The following is a 17,166-nucleotide window of genomic DNA, read 5'->3' on the forward strand; positions in this document are numbered from 1 at the left end:
TGGTGCCGCACGATTTTACACCAGGCTCTTCTTGAGATTTTTAGCCCAAAATGGGAAGTTTTCTGGTCGGGATGACCAGTTGATTTGCACTGACAGCCCAAGACACGGAAACCGTTCGCAGCTCTGACCCCAAACCTGGGGGACCCTCAGGATCCCCCACGGAGCTTCTGAAGAGCCCCGGTTCCCAGGACCCCCGGCCCGACTGGACACAGGATTTGCAGGCGTGCCGCCCAGGAATCGGCTTCTGTCAAAGCTCTCCAGGTAATTCTGGCTTGAAAACCTCCCTTGATGGCTGAGAAGGGCATCTCCCCTACATTCTACAAGTAGGATTTGGGAGGGAGAGAGAGAACCACGCGGGGGAAGAGGAGACAAAGGACAAGGCTTCTTTTGCTCACAATGACTTTGCCCCCCACCCCCTACCCTGCACGGGGACACCCCGGGGGCGGCGGGGGATGGACGAAGCCCTCACCAACATGCTGGCCCCCCAGCAGCTGAGCTCTCCTCGGGACTCCTGAAGGCGCACGGACCTCATCCGCTCCAGCTTGCGCCTGCGGACGGCGTCCCCCTCGCGGCCGGCGCCCTGGGGCCCTTTGCTCCTGCGCTGCGTGGGCACAAACAGCATGGCGGCCAACTCACAGTCCACATCAGCCAGCTTCTGTGCTTGGACCACGTTTTTTACTGCTGGAAGGTTCAAGAGGGAGCAAGAAGTTAAAGTGTAGAGTTTACGTTCTTTAAGCAGACCCGGCAACGGGCCTCCAGCCACCTCACCCAGGGAGGGAGCCCAGCGATACGGACGAAGATGGTAATCCTATAACCTGGTCTCCACGGTGTCCCTCCCTGCCTCCCTCCCTTTACTAGCCTTTCAAATGAAGGAACTGATCTTGGTCCTTACTGACAAATTAATACACTATTAGATGATTTTCCAGAGGAGAAAAAGATCAGCGTTCTAGAAGATGATGCTCCCTGGATTCTCAAGGGCTGCCGACACCCTCACCCAGGACATCCACCCCTCTGCGCTCTCAGGTCCTCAGACCCACCTGTGAGCTCCCATCAGGAATCAGGGGCTCTGAGGAGTTGCCCACTTGGACTGAAGCCCCAGGCGGCTCAGGAGTGGGTGGGGCTCAGACCAGACCCGGCTCTAGAGCTCATGCCCTTGACTCTGCACCTGGCTGCCTCTAGACAGCCAGGCCCCCAGGGCATCGACTCCTTTGGGGGCCTCTGCTCAAACCACGGATGTACACGAAAGCCATGTTCGCAGACAAATGGAAGCCAAAATAGGCCAGGCACCAGCAGGAGCCTGAGGGTGCTGCACTCCCTCAGGTGACAAAGCCAACACGTGGCTCACACCAGGTCACAAGCTGACACACGAGGTTCCCGGACCACCACTCAGCTGGCGCAGGTGGGCAGATGAGAAGGAGCACCCAGCTTAGGACTGGGCCCTCCCTGACTCCTGGGACCAGCAGACCCCACGGGAAGTGAGTGTCTATTTTAAAGGTGTTTAGCTGCTTTTCAGACGCCATGAGTTGGTTTAGACTAGTAAAATGTCCACCCCCAAACAATGTTTCTCACATCTGCGGTACAGGCATGTGCGGGGGGCGACCCCACCCGGGCAGGGTTGGAGCGGCCTGAGGCCCACAGTCCCAAGGGGAGGAAACGGGCAAGAGACAAGCAAGGCTGGGGGTTAATCCACGGGCTCACGTGTCAGACTGCGTCACCCAGTCCCAAAGAAACCAGAAATGGGATTCCAGCACTGCAGAGAGCCTAGAAGCACTTCCTCAAACTCTGCACAACGTCCCGCTTCCCGAGCCTTGCCCGGTGGGGGAAGACAGGCTGTCCGATGAAGCGCCCCGTCCTCTGGCTTTGATCAAACAGGCCCCGGGTCGGGAACCAATGACTCCAGAGACTCTCAATTCGCTCAACAAACCCTCACCGGTCACAGCTGCCTGCGTTGTCTGGCAGAGCCCCTGACCTGCTGGGTCCCGAGGCCGTGCCTTTCACACATACTCCTAGCCTGTTCTTGGACCGGCCAGGGATGGAGAAATACCAGCCCCTAAGTGGGAAGTCTGGATCCCCACCCAAGTTCACCACCCTTACCCACTCAACGGGCCACATCACAAGACCTCCTCTGCCTCGGTTTCTTCAACACTACAACCAGGAAGCCTGGAACGCCTCTCCGCCTGACTGGATCACAGCTCTCAGACCCCTCTGAGCATCTGGAGCCCTGGGGCCCCTCTCCCAGGAGAGCATACGAACACCCACGAAGTCTTGGCTGGAGTTTCAGGGAGCTTGTGGGGTCCCGGAGGCCTCGAGGAGCGGGGGCACGGGTTCAAGGCCAACAGCATCAGAGGACCGTCCACACGGGAAGCGCAGGGCAGTTGTGGATCCACACCCGGTGGCCTACAACATGGGGACACTGCCCGGAGGGCGCACCCCGCTTTTCGTCCCACCGACACCTACTTTGCTTCCAGGTCTGCGGGTTATCTAAGAGGACGGAAACCCCTGGACGCTCCCTGCTATGAACAACATTCTCAGCAAGTGCAGCCTTACTCCCAGGCTCCGTAATGCTTTATTCCTCTCCCCGCCGTGGGGTTTTCAAATTTGCTTTTTAAAACTCAGTCTCCGTGCATCCTGACCTTTTCTTCGTTTCCTCTTCCCCTGCAGATGGGCAGCTATCCAAAAACACATGCTACTCGCAGGATTGGAATCTGTCTACAGAACAGCGCAGACAGCCTCCACAGAGCACGGTCTCCAGCGTGCTGGGTGCTGGGGCGGCCTGCCGGCCACTCAGGCAGGCACTGAGCTGGACACGACGGCCACGGCGCTGCCCCAGATCCAGAGGGACGGCAAAGCCCCACCCGGGCCCACACGTGCACCTGCGTGCATGCGCGCACACACACAGCCCTCACTCCACCCCACCCCCACACCAATCTCACATGCAAGTGACCCAGCTGCCCCCGCCCACTCCCCACTCACGTCTCGGCGCCCCGCGCCTGAGCAGGCTGCCTCCCTCGAAGTGGCCGGTTCTGTCATTTGAGATGACCCGTGACCTGGAGGGTGGCAACGTGCTGGAATCCCTTCCTCTCTGCTCACACACGTGACCTAAATGAAGTAAGTCATACAGAGAAAGACAGATACCATGTTTTCACTCCTACATGGATCCTGAGAAACTTCAGAGAAGACCATGGGGGAGGGGAAGGGGGAGAAAAAGTTAGAGAGGGAGGGAGCCAAACCATAAGAGCCTCTTGAGGACTGAGAACAAACTAAGGGTAGATGGGGGGTGGGGGAAAGGGGAAAGTGGGTGATGGGCATGGAGGAGGGCACCTGCTGGGATGAACACCGGGTGTTGTATGGAAACCAATTTGACAATAAATTTCATAAAAAAAAAAAAAAGGGGCGCCTGGGTGGCGCAGTCGGTTAAGCATCCGACTTCAGCCAGGTCACGATCTCGCGGTCCGTGAGTTCGAGCCCCGCGTCGGGCTCTGGGCTGATGGCTCAGGGCCTGGAGCCTGTTTCCGATTCTGTGTCTCCCTCTCTCTCTGCCCCTCCCCGGTTCATGCTCTGTCTCTCTCTGTCCCAAAAATAAATAAACGTTGAAAAAAAAAAATTAAAAAAAAAAAAAAAAAACAAAAAAAAACCAGCATAAGGTATTAACACTGAAAAGGAGTCTGATGAGACACATCAATATTCCCTGCAGGAAGTTCTGGTTTGCAAAGGGCCTGTCCGCACCCCCAGCCTGCTAACACCCCAAAATGGCACGCTGGGTCCCGAATCTGCTTGGTGGTCGAGACGCGTCCGCTTCCCCACAGCGAGCTCAAGCTGCAGGTACTCAGGGCGCCTGCTCAGACTCAGGTCGTGATCTCCCCAGCAGCCTCGTGATGTGGGACGGCTGTCACACCCCGGCGCCAGCCTTTCCGATGTCACCCTGCTCAAGGAAGGCCTCTGTGCACGTCCACAAAACCCTGACAACACGCTGAAGGTAAAAGAGCCTCCACAAGCTAGAATCTTCTGGAGCTGTTCCCATAAAGAAGCCTCAGACAGAAGCATGAGCTTCAGAGGGATGGGGCACGAGCCCAGAGGCACAGGGCACCGCACAGCTGCCCAGGCTGCTAATGGGCCGATGTCTGCGAGGCCCGGGGACAAGGAGTGTTTGCCTGCAGAAACATCTCTCCCGGGAGGGAGGACGGAGCCTCGGTGCCCGGACACGACTCCCACTGCAAGGAGGCAGAGCACAGCTGATGACGTCAGATTTCCAATGAAACACTCGTGCGGCTGGCTTCCCTGAATCCCACTGGCCGGGGCGGAACACCTGCAGGTGTGGGGCGTCCTGGCGATCTCTCTGGGAGTACCCCCTCCCCGCCTCCACTCTGCCCAGGGGAGGACAGGACAGAGTGGCTTCCCGGCTCCACTCTGCCCTCCTCTGCCTCTGTTCTGCCAGAGGCGGCCGCTCTCAAGGGCGAGCCCGGCGCCGGGCACACGAGCACGCCCGTGACCACGGTGTGAGCAGGTCCTCAGCAGTGGTGACAAAAGTGACATTTTCATCTCCAGCTGCCTGACAGAGGGTCTCCCTCTCGACGGGTTCGGAGCTGAGGTTGGGGAGGAAACGCCTGTCCTTCAAGGCAGGTCACGTGGTCTCTGCCGGCCACCAATGGGGCCACTGCTGCAGCCGCCCCTGCAGACCCCAGGGATTAGCAGCTGGACCCTGCAAGCGCAGCCGGGGACCCCAAAGATGTGGGTGTGACAGCAGACCACTCTCAGGAGGCCAGCAAGGACAAAGGCTCTAACCTGGGCGTGGGGGAAAACGCTCGATTCAAAAATGACAGATCACCAGCTCTGGCCAAATCAAGGAGTGACTCACTCGGGGTGGTTGAGAGGCCGGCGATAAACGGTAAGCAGGGTCCTCCCCTCTGGGGACTTTCATCCTTCTCGTTTGCAAATTCCTCGGTCGTCTTGAGCGCCTTCTGAGCATCCCAAACCAGACTGGCCTTCCCCCCAGCCTTCCTGCGACAGGAACTGCTCCTGGTCACCCGCCCTACTGCCCACAGGTGCTCACAGCTCCACAAACAGCCCCGGCAGGCGTCCGCGGCCTCCCACGCCCCGTCAGGGAGACCACCGCCTGGGGCAGAGGCGGAGCCTCCTCTGACACAGCACCTCACCTCAGGCCTGGGGAGCAAGGGGTCAAGCCACTTGCCCACAGCAGGCAGAGAGCAGTCCCCGAGCCCAGGCGCCGCCTGCCGGGTGCACGCCAAGTCACTGTGACACGCCGGACAGCAGGACTGCCTCCTCTGCAGCAGGCCCCTCACTCGTCCGGCCACTAAGGCGGCCGCTAAGGTGACAATCCCACCCGTGCCGGCCCTGTGTCCTGAGAACGCGCTTCTGGAGCCCCGAATGTTCTCCATCTCTGCTCTGCTGGGAAGCTGAGAACTTGCCCACAGGGGTCCACCCACCGCCCACCCTCTGTGACAGAAGCTGTGAGTCTCCTGCCAAACACACTCCTCTCATCTCCCGGGGGTCTGTTTACCCCAGTGTCACAGGCTTGTGATGCTTGTCCCCAAGAACAGAACCTGGTGTCAACATCCCTTTGCTGGGATCGGCGGCTGCTGACGCCTCAGGGCTGCTTTGTCCCCTCAAGTCCAAGAGGAACAGAAGTCGAGGCAAGACGGGCCCCCCGCTTGCTCTCCACCCGTTCGTGAATCTCTCACCACCAGGCCAGGTCACCATGGCCAGTGCTGGTCGAACACCCCCACAAGGCAGAACCAGCAGTGTCCCCAAGAAGCCCCGGGGCCCCTAGGGGGACAGATGGGCAGGGACACACAGCCTGGTCAAGCAGGGCCAAGCTCCTGCTCCCAGGAGCACAAGCCCCAAGTCTGACCCTCAACGCCCTGGTGCCAGCCAGCCACAGGTGCCCAGTTCCTGCCGCCAGCTGGGGCTCCTGGCTCGCAGCGCGGTTTCTTCCTGGTGAGGAGGGCGGCGTGGGGCCAGAGGGTCTCGCAAGCTCCCCACCCCACCCCGAGGACCCGCTCTGTCAGTCACCTGGCAGTGGATTCACGCCACTCCTGAGCGAAGCTGGGAACCGTCTGTGACCCTCCCTGAAGCACAGGCCAGGCGGCCTTCACCGCAGTCTTGCTGAAACGCGCAGACTGGTGACAGCTCCACTGGGAGGGACGCACGGAAACCCGGGGAGCACACGCAGGGCGGGGTCTGGTGCAGACAGCTCGCGGGGGCGGCCGGCGTCCTTGGAGCCCCGCCTCTCAGGAGGAGGGACGACGGTCACCAGAGCGTGCGGTCACCAGAGTGTGCCAGAGTGTGCGGGCGGGACCAGCAGGACCACGTGGTCACCTCCGGACGGACAAGGGCCTTCCCTGAGCTCCACCATTTCCTCTGACGGTATCTGTGCTCACATCGGTGATTCATTCGGAAGCGGGAAAATAAACCGGATAAGATGAACGTACACGTGCTTCCTCAAGGCCCGGACGCAGCGAAGACACAGGCCTCCTCCGGGCACGGTCCGCGATCTCAAACTGCTGCGGGTTTTCTTTCCCTTCAGGGAGACTGGGTTAAGCTGCGGACCCACATGTTTGCTGTGGGAGCAGAAACGGCCTCCAGGCGGGCAGGGCTCCCAACGCGGCGGCCGCAGAGCATGTCACCGCTGTCCGGCCCCAAATCCAGGCTCTCTGTCAGAGCGCACACCACCTGGTCCTCCTTCGGCCCTAACAACCCGGGGATCCACCCACGGGGCTGGGGATCGGGGCAGCCCCTCACTCTCCCGGGATGCCCCCAGGAAGGGCTGCAGACACAAGTGATAACTGAGCTTCCCGATGAGCCACAGCCACACCCACACCCCACAGCCAGGACCGCTGGGACGGGACAGCATGGCTCTCGCGATCCCTACGTGACCCACGATCACCGAGAGACACGGCAAACGAGGCCACAGAGACCATCACGGAGCCCATCGGAGCCGAGAGGCCGCCGGCAGGAGCACCACCCCCACCACGGGAAGATTCACGGGAGGCCTGGGCGCGGAACGGGCCCCTCGTCCCGTGGCCTCGCGCTTCACCCCACGCACTGGGAATGCAGAGCCACGGAGCATCATCCGGGAGAGGCCAAGCGGGCACTGTGACACCGGCAATGACCCCGCTCCCGTCCCCCGGAGGCTCACACGGCCCTCATCCGATCTGCAGGCCTGTGCCTGCAGCTCGGCGCAGAACAATCGGTTTTATAAAGAGACAAAAGCTACGACACCTCTTTGTTTTATCCGAAAAATGCAAAATTTACACAGGCAACCACAGCGCGGCCGCACGGACACAAATGTGCAGCTCGGCATCTGTCCTTTGTCAGCCCCCCTCTGCGTCCTCGCCCCGGCCTCGCGGCAGCCTCTCCAGCTCTCTCCCCTCAGGCGCTATCGCTCTCTGGCAGGCAAAGTATGGAAATGACAATTTAAGATAACATATAATGGAGCTAATCTTTCTTCTGAAGATAAGATTTAAAACCCGGAGTCACTGCACATTTGTGGGCTGGTGAATAAACATAAAAATAACCAACGCAATCTCAGAAACAGAGTGCCTCTCGAAGCTCCCTCGCTCGTGTGAGCTTCTGAATGATGTCTGCTTCTCACATGAGGCTCATTTATTTCTCCAGAACCTAATTGAGTTTTGCTGTTTCCATATTGTCTGTTTTCAAGGCTGCCTCGGATCCTACATTTGTAAACAAGCAGGCAGAAACCTCCAACCTGACTTAATGAGCTGTGCCCTCCTCCTGCTGCGGCCGCCCCAGCCCGCCCGCCTCTGCACCGCCCACACGGCCGGATGGGGCCCATGGGGCTCCAGGCTTTAAAGTCGGGCTGGGCTTTGAGGAATGGAAAATTCCCCAATAAAACGAGAGAGGTTTGAGTCCCATCTAGACAGACACGGCTCCGGAAACCTCAAATGGCTTGCTTCCATCCTGCTTGCCATTTCACCCCAAAAACCCCAACCCTTCCACAGGCCCCTCAAGGGAGACTGCGTGGGCTTGCCCTCTGGCCCCACAGGCCTCACTCCGGCCCTCTTCCCTGCGGGGGGCACAGGTAGGCGTGCCCGGCCCAACGTCCTGTCCATCAGGGCCTCGGTGGAGCCTCCAGAACGTCCAGGCGGGACCACCGTAGCCCCGCCCAGCACAGCCCAGCGCCCTGCTACCCACACGGGGACGGAGGAGCATCCGGGCTGCGCTCAGGGTCTCTGGGGAGCAACCCTCGGGACACCGTCAGAAGAAGGTCGGGGCGCTAGGCTCTAAAGAAATGTGTTTCTCTGTTCCTTCATCCCCAAGCTGCATGGAGGTCGAGGAACACTTCTTGCCTCTCTCGTGATGAGGTAATTCTACGGGCTGATGCTCTAGATGAAAATCTCCCCTGAAACCAGGCATTTCATCTCTGTGACAGGGATGCCCCATAGACAGCACCAAGAAACAAAACGTGGCCAAGGCTGAGATGATCAGAAATCGGGAACACCAGGGGTGCCTGGGGGGCTCAGTCGGTTGAGCGTCTGACTCCAGCTCAGGTCATGATCTCACGGCTCAGGAGTCTGAGCCCCGTGTCAGGCTCTCTGCTGTCAGCACAGAGCCCACTTTGGAACCTCTGTCCCCCTCTCTCTGCCCCTCCCCCGCTCACATATGCACGCACGTGCTCTCTCTTAAAAATAAATAAACGTTTAAAAAAATAGGTTTAAAAGAAAAGAAATCAGGAACACCAAACAACTGGTGCCAGGACAGGCTCGGGGGTCAAGAGCAGACCTAGTGGTTGAGGACAGGCTCAGGGGTCAAGGACAGATGCCCAGTAATCAAGGACATATTCCCAGTGGTCAAGGTCAGGTGTCCAGTGGTCAGGGACAGGTGCCCAGTGGTAAAGACAGAAGTCCAGTGGTCAGGAACAGATGATCATGGTCAAGGGTAGATGCCCGGTGGTCAAGGACAGATGCTCATGGTCAGGGACAGATGTCCAGTGGTCAGAGACAGATATCCAGTGGTCAGGGACAGATGTCCAGTGGTCAAGGATAGATGGTCAGTCGTCAAGGACAGATGCTCATGGTCAAGGACAGGTGCTCAGTGGTCAAGGACAGATACTCACGGTCAAGGACAGAGGCTCATGGTCAAGGACAGAGGCTCATGGTCAAGGACAGGTGCTCAGTGGTCAAGGACAGATACGCACAGTCAAGGACAGAGGCTCATGGTCAGATGCTCAGTGAGTAGTCAAGGACAAATGCCCAGGGGTTGAGGGCAGACTCAGTGGTCAGACGTGAGAGATTTTCTCAATTCCTACTGATTACGTGATGCCCACGATACGGCCACGAGGGCGCTCACGCACCAGCTGGGAAAATGAGCGTCCACCCGGGAGACGGCACAAGGCCAGGCAAAGCTACGGGGCCTCTTACCTATGTTGGCCAGGGTCAGGTGTAGCCAGCCCTTCACCACCGCGTAGACGCCGATGGGCTGGATGCTGCCAAGCCTGGTCACGTCCCCACTCACCACCACGTCCTGTTCATATTCGGTCGCCACGACCTCGAGCTCGTGCGAGACCTGCACGGCCGGCCGCCCCTGGCGAAGGAGATGCTGCAGAGAAAGCGGCAGTCAGAGGGCGGCCAAGGCAGAGCTCACCTGCTGAAAACCTAAGTCCTCTCGGGTTTTCCCGCAAATTCTTTAATAAAGTGCACCCGATTCACCAAGTAAACGCCACGGATTCACAAACAGGCCCGGCAGCCACCCTCCTGGAGCCCCCCCTTCTGTGGGAAGAACGATGGAAAATGAGCAACGGAACAAGGCTGGGGACACGGAGCGGACCCCGTCCCCGGCGAGAGCTTCAGGAAGGAGGTGTAAACCAGGCAGGGAAGGCTGGAGGCACAGCAGGCCCAGAACACAGAGTACAGACCTCCACACACAGCCGGGGCTGGGAACATCACACGTCAGCGGTGGCGGGTGGGAGCAGGGTCACGGGGTGGCTGAGGCCCGACTGTGAGGGTCCACACCAGGACCGGGCTGGTGAGACCCAGCACCAGGACCTTCCTGACCCGGTTCCCTCTGCCAACCCAGCTCACCCCTCAGTGCTCTGCCTGAGCCCAAGCACCAGTGAGGCCCTCAGGGGGGTGGTGGGACCACAGCCACGCCCAGGCCCAGCTGGGCCTCGGAGGCCGTGGAAAAGTCACCTGCCCTCTCAACTAGTGCTTCTCACACACAAACAGGCGCGTGGGACCAGACGAAGGTCCCGGCTTTTGGAATTCTTCTGCGTCTACAGCACCAGGCGTGACCGGCTCTGGGAGCAGAGGTGTCCAAAATGACCCCTCCTTAGTGGGTCTGGCGGCTGCCAGGTGCTTCAGACCCTGCCTGTTTAGCAGCGCGGGTCCCCAGAGCCCCACATAACCACACACACGTTCTCCAGGACCCCCCTGGAGAACGGCCAACCGATCTCCGTTGCAGGAAGCACACCCTGCCACACCGGGAAGCAGAAGTGCCAAAAACCCAAAATAAAACAAAACAAAAACCAAGAGCTATCACTTCTCACTCTGAGATTGGAAAGACAGTCTTTAAGCCAACACCCTTAAAGGTGGGTGTATGGGACCAGCAGGCGCCCTCGTCCTCATCCAGGAGGAGCGGCCCCACCAGGCTCCCGGGCGGCACGCCCGGCTGGCTCTGCAGGCCGAGGCTTTCGCACATGCACACCTCTGACTCAGAAGCACGCTTCTGGCAAGTTCTCATCTGTGGACAGCCGAGCGTAAGGGCAAGGAGCACGAGTTCCGAGTCAGAACTGCGCGAAAAGCCTGGCGCTGCTCTCGCCGGTGTGACCCGGGGCCTCGGTTTCTCAGCCGGACATGAGGATAACGCAGCGTGAGCTCAGGGCCGGGTGGGGACACAGTCAGTGAAGCACGGGAGCCACTGTCACCATCACCCTAACTACATGGTCGTATTCTCAGGAACTGAAGATGCTGCCTGCACTGTCGCTGGCTCGCTGGCTCCAAGGGACAGTCCCCGCCCGACACCAGCAGCAGGTGAGGGCAGCCACGCCCACGCCTTGCAGAGCACCCCTCCCGCAGGCCCAGCTCCTAACTAGCTCAGCATCTCGGAATCCAGGGGATTCTCTCCTCTCAGCCACAACTTTTAAAGACTTTATTTTTAAAAAGTAAAATTTAACTTGAATTTACCCAAGTAAGTGTCAATAATCACGACAGCGTTTGTTTAAGAGGCTATTCCTAGAGGACAAGAGAAAATAACTTCCTCTCCAGGTGATGGCACCCAGGGACATAGGGCTCAGCTGGGGATGAGGTAAGAGCCACAGTGGGGCCCAAATCCACAGGGGCTCCTCTCTGCCCCTCCAGCGCGGCCCCAGTACTGCCATGAGTATTCCTCCCCACATTCGTCCACTCCCTCCTTCCTCCTTCCCCATTCCCTCACCCCTCCCTCTTCCCTGCATTCATCTCTCCACTCACCATTCCCTCCTCCCTCCATTCCTCATCCCTCCTCCCTCCACTCTTCCTCCCTCCTCCCCTACTCCCTCCTTCCCTCAAGCCTCCTCCTTTCCTCCCTCCTCCCCCAACTCCTCATCCCTCCTCCCTTCCCTTATCCCTCTACCCCCTGCTCCGTCCTCCCCCCACTCCATTCTCCCTCTTCCCCCACTCCCTCACCCCTCTTCTCTCCATCCATTCTCCACCCTTCTTCCCTCCCCCCTCACTCCGTCTTCCTCCTCCCCTCCCGCCCACTCCCCTCCTCCCATTCCCTCCTCCCTTCCTCCACTCCCTCCTCCCTCCATCCATTCCACCACGCCCTTCCCTCCTCCCTGTCTTCCTCCTCCCCTCCTCCCATTTCCTCCTCCCTCCATCCATTCCCTCACCCCTCTTCCCTCCTCCCTCACTCCGTCTTCCTCCTCCCCTCCGCCCACTCCCCTCTTCCCATTCCCTTCTCCCTTCTTCTACTCCCTCCCCACTCCATCCATTCCCCCACCCCCTTCCCCCCTCCCTCATCCCTCCTCCTCCCCTCCTCCCATTCCTTCCTCCCTTCCTTCACTCCCTCCTCCCTCCATCCATTCCCCCACCCCTCTTCCCTCCTCCCTCACTCCGTCTTCCTCCTCCATCCTCCCATTCCCTCCTCCCTGCCTCCACTCCCTCCTCCCTCCATCCATTCCCCCACCCCTCTTCCCTCCTCCCTCACTCCGTCTTCCTCCTCCCCTCCGCCCACTCCCCTCTTCCCATTCCCTTCTCCCTTCTTCTACTCCCTCCCCACTCCATCCATTCCCCCACCCCCTTCCCCCCTCCCTCATCCCTCCTCCTCCCCTCCTCCCATTCCTTCCTCCCTTCCTTCACTCCCTCCTCCCTCCATCCATTCCCCCACCCCTCTTCCCTCCTCCCTCACTCCGTCTTCCTCCTCCCATCCTCCCATTCCCTCCTCCCTGCCTCCACTCCCTCCTCCCTCCATCCATTCCCCCACCCCTCTTCCCTCCTCCCTCACTCCATCTTCCTCCTCCCCTCCTCCCATTTCCTCCTCCCTGCCTCCACTCCCTCCTCCCTCCATCCATTCCCCCACCCCTCTTCCCTCCTCCCTCACTCCGTCTTCCTCCTCCCCTCCTCCCACTCCCCTCCTCCCATTCCCTCCTCTCTTCCTCCACTCCCTCCTCCCTCCATCCATTCCCCCACCCCTCTTCCCTCCTCCCTCACTCCCTCCTCCTCCTCCCCTCCTCCCACTTCCTTCCTCCCCCATCCATCCCCTCACCCCTCTTCCCTCCTCCCCCTACTTCCTCATCCCTCCTCCCATCCTCATTCCTCACCCCTCCTCCCCTCTTCCCCCATTGCTCCCTCCGTTTGCTCATTCTCAGCCACACAGCTCCATGCCTACTGTGGGTCACGACTGTGCTGGAGATGGGGTAACCGTCCCAAGCCCACCCTCCAGGATATCACCAGCCAGTGTGGGAAACACACAGTGGCCACGATGATCCTTTGGGGCCGCACCGGACAATGACCCAGGAAGGCCCAAGGGACCAGAGTGAGGACCGAGTGAGGACCGAGAACATGAGCTGACACCTGCGAGTGCGCGCTGTGGGCGACCCTGTTCCCCTGGGGGCAGAGATGGACACCGAGGCGGGTGGAGGGGGGACGCAGCCCCGTCAGCCCTTAGGAGGAGGAGGGGGAGCGTGGCGTCAGGGGAGCCACGCACATAGCCAGGGGCACCACGGGATGGCAGCCGTGAGCTCGTCGCAGTGAGGGCCACCCAGCAGCAAGGAGTGACTGGGCTGCTGCAGGGGCAGGGCTCACAGTGGGGGGTGGGGGGGGAACCGAGGGCCCCCGAGGCTGAATCTGGAAGGAGGTCAGCTAGTGGGTGACTCTCAGAGCCAGGGGGGCTGCAGATGTGGAAACGTGTCCTCTCGCACCTCCATGCCACCGTGGGGACGTCGTGTCCTCAGTCCCTGGCCCAGGAGCACAGTGCAACTACGCTGACCCTCTGGGGGCAACTCTGGGGAAGAGCCTTAAATTCACCCATGGACACAGGTCTTAGTATACGAGGAGGAGGGAAAGCTTAGAGACAGAATCAGGTTCCATTACAGTGAGGAAAGCACGACTCGAGTAACCGAGAGCAGGCACCAGGTGATCTTGGCACACTCCACTTGGTGCCCCAGCTCCTACCTCCGGGCTGAAGGGGGGACTCCCGCAGTCCAGGCTGCTGCCCACGGGGAAGGCGCATCCTCACGTCTAGGGGGCGGGAGGTGACCTAACCAGGGGTCAGTTTTGGGGGGAGTGGACCGATGGCTGAGAAAATAGAACCTGGTGTTGCACAGCTGAGACCCCGTGAAAACCTTCTCCTTGGGGCGGGACAGGATTTGTGAACAAAGAAGTCAGACCCCAGTCCCGCACCGCACCGGATGATGACCACCGAGCGGGCGGAGCCTCCCAGAAGGGCCACCCCACCCGGGCCGGGCTCGGCCTGCAGAGCGCAGCCACCTTCATCGGGACGGCTGCAGATCCAACGAGGAGCAGAGAGTCTCCATCCCAGACGTCCACCTGGAGGGCCTGTGCGGCCAGGTAGTGGCTGAACCGACTCTGCTCTCCGGGCCTCAGGAATCCAGGCTCCGCCAGGAACTTGAGCTGAAAGCCAGGAGAGCCTGTGCAAAGAGGCCCGAAATGAGTCCACAGGTAATTAGAGCCATGTATCATCTTCACACTTTGAAGAGATTTCTGCTCTGGTCACGATCACTAATTTCTGCTTCCGTCGTAACTACAGTTTAATAAACACATTAATCAAAAACGTCATAAAATATCCAAATTTATAAAACAAAGAGTCGTGTCCGGAAGTCTGCATTTCTTCCCAATACATACAATGAACTCCTCCCAAAACACGATTTAGGGTTTTCACCGAACCCTCGTGGAACAGTCCCTCCCGAACGGGGACAGGCGTCCCGGTGGGGCTGCGGGGGGAGGCCGTGATTCCGTGTGCAGAGTTTAAGGAGCATCACAGTCCGTGGTCTGCGTCTGCTTGTCAGAGCGGGGCCGGCAGACAGCCGTGGGAGCTCGCGCTGAGGTCGAGCTGAGCACACGGGGCTCGCGAGGCCCAGCCTCCGCCCCAGCACGGGGCCTTCTCGGGGCTGTCCCGGCCGCCAGGCTTATTACTGACAAGGGAGCAGACGGCAGCCCAGGCCTTCAGCCTCTCGAAGCGGCAACACCATCCGTTCTACGTCGGCAGAGACAGCGAGCTGCAGCGCCGGGAAACACGCTCACGGAGCCCCTGGTGAGCCCAGTACTAAGTCTCAGGAGGAAGGGCCACGTGTTTACTCAGCAGGGGGAACGGGTTCCAGGGTCCTCTCCCCACCCCAGGGGGGCCCACACAGTAACGCCCCGTCTGCTCTCAGGACCAGGACAGTGCTCCCTGTGGAAGGAGGGAAGCCGGTCGGGACAGGACACAGCACTGGGGGCTGAGAGCTGTTGGGGGCGGAGGGCCTCGCACGGGCCCAAGGGATACAGAGCCGGGACCAGCTGCCAACGGCCTGGCACCGGCCACAGCGAGGGAGGTCACAGGGGCACCTCCTGGAGCGGGGGAGCAGTTAGGAGTCAGGACAAAGGCTCAGGGAGGGCCGGCCATGACACCGTGCAGGCCAGTCCCGAGCATCACATCTCCAGTGACCAGACGGAATCACAGGCTGAATGGAGGCCAAGGACACCCACCACCCCTGCCCCAGTGCCACCAGCCAGCTGAGACATCCGGTGCTCTCTGGATACCCCTCCATAATGGGTGGCTCCTCAGAGGCATGGTGGACACTGGAACAAAGACCTGTGACCAGCCCAGCCCCAGCTCAAGGCACCGATGCCACAGCTCCACCTGCCAGGTGCACCTGCGCTGCGGAGAAGGAACAGCTCAGGCACCGGCTTCCACGCCGGTCCGACTTCTGACACAAAGAGGCAGAACAGATCTGAACCCTGTGGCCCAACTTCCCAAACGACACCCATAGACACCTGGCCCTGGGGGCTCCATGCTCCACCCCAGGGTCCCCCAGGCCCAGACTCTCCACCCGGGTTCTACTTGCTCGCCAATGTCCCCGCTGGACCCTGGACGCTCCTTCCCAGCCTGCGAGGCTGGCTCCTTCCCCCTCCCCATCGCTACCTCCTATCAGCTGCCCGGTCTTCTTGATGCAACATAATAACTGGGGCCCCCCCACCACGCACCAAACACCGAGTGGGGATCACACGGGAGAAGAGGACAAACGGGTCCCAGACTGATGGAGCTCACGGTCTCAGGACAACACACTGAGTCCAGAGCTGATGGTGTGCTGAGCACCTGGAGGAGGCCTGTGGGGGTCTGGGCCCGGCCTCAGGGCTCTCATGCGGGAGCCGCCCAGTTCCCCCGCCCCCCGCAGGCTTGGGTCCCTTCACTCTGTCCGGCTCAAACGACCGGCTCCTCGGCGGCCTCCCCTGAGGCCTCCGCTCCCTCTGGTCCATCCCACATCACTGCCACAGCATCCACAAAGAGAGCCCTGTGCCATCTCCACCACCCTCAGAAGTCTGCGATGCTGCTGACCATCTACTTAACCAAGACAGACCCCAGGGGCAGTGGCACCTCCCCAGGGTCCGCTCAGGCTCCCAAGCTTACCTCCCTCTCCGCCCTCACAAACACTGAGCCCCAGGCCCCCACCCCCACCCCCGGGCTCCTTCCTGAGCCTCAGTCCAGCCACACCCCTGTGTCCAAGTGTCGCAGAGGCTCTTCCTCTGGCTGGATGGTCCTCAGCCTCTGCCCCTCCTTCCTGACTCACAAACACCCCTGCTCCGTGAAGGCATCCACAACTCCCACAGATGACAGGCACGTTCTAAGACTACAGTCTACAATCACCAATGAACATACAGCAGCTAGGAATATCTAGGCACCAAATGACAATGCAAAAATCTAGAGACACAAGGAGAAACAGATAAAAACATAATAATAGTAGAGAACAACTAATCACTTTGTTTTCAAGGCAGGTCAAGTCCACAATAAATAAGGATATGAAAGATCAGACCAGCTAATCCCTGAGGTGGAGCGTGTGCATATACGTACGACACTGCTCCCCAACAACAGAGTACATCTTTCGAATGTATTTGGGACGTTAATAAAAGTTAATTATGTGTTAGGCCACAAAGAAAACCTAACTATACTCCATAAGGTAAAAATATTACAAATAATATTCTCTGATCACAATACAACAAACCAGAAATTGGAAACAACTTTTTTTTTTTTTTTTAATTTATTTTTGGGACAGAGAGAGACAGAGCATGAACGGGGGAGGGGCAGAGAGAGAGGGAGACACAGCATCGGAAACAGGCTCCAGGTTCCGAGCCATCAGCCCAGACCCTGACGCGGGGCTCGAACTCACAGACCGCGAGATCGTGACCTGGCTGAAGTCGGACGCTTAACCGACTGCGCCACCCAGGCGCCCCTGGAAACAACTTTTAAAAACAAATTTACAACTTACTTTTAAATAATTCAATGTCAAAGGGGAAACAAAATTGAAATAGATTTTCTAGAAAAGAATGAAAATTCTACTTATCTGAATCACCAAAACATAATGCAGCAACCAAAGGAAAATTCATAGCCCTGAATACTCTGCATCCATAAAGACAGAATTAAAATAAATGAGTTAAATAACTCAAATTAGTAAAACAACAGTAAAGAACACCCGCCTCCCCCCCAAAAAAAGTA

At 59.2% G+C, this 17,166-nt stretch overlaps 1 protein-coding gene across 5 annotated transcripts in view; it reads right to left on the bottom strand.

Annotated features, from left to right (window-relative positions):
• Positions 1-17,166, bottom strand: part of NPHP4 (nephrocystin 4) — a 111,719-nt gene that overhangs the window by 12,836 nt on the left and 81,717 nt on the right. For 3 of the 5 annotated variants that reach the window (XM_043573632.1, XM_043573633.1, XM_043573636.1), the window contains 4 exons: positions 13,944-14,104; positions 9,399-9,576; positions 2,974-3,099; positions 470-681 (listed from right to left, as the gene is read on the bottom strand). In XM_043573632.1, the coding sequence (XP_043429567.1) occupies positions 470-681; positions 2,974-3,099; positions 9,399-9,576; positions 13,944-14,104 (677 nt within the window). The remainder of the gene's footprint in view (positions 1-469; positions 682-2,973; positions 3,100-9,398; positions 9,577-13,943; positions 14,105-17,166) is intronic. The other 2 variants (XM_043573635.1, XM_043573634.1) reach the window with 1 other exon arrangement.

Source organism: Prionailurus bengalensis, chromosome C1, assembly GCF_016509475.1.
Source record: "Prionailurus bengalensis isolate Pbe53 chromosome C1, Fcat_Pben_1.1_paternal_pri, whole genome shotgun sequence".
In the NCBI taxonomy this organism is placed as follows: Eukaryota; Metazoa; Chordata; class Mammalia; order Carnivora; family Felidae; genus Prionailurus; species Prionailurus bengalensis.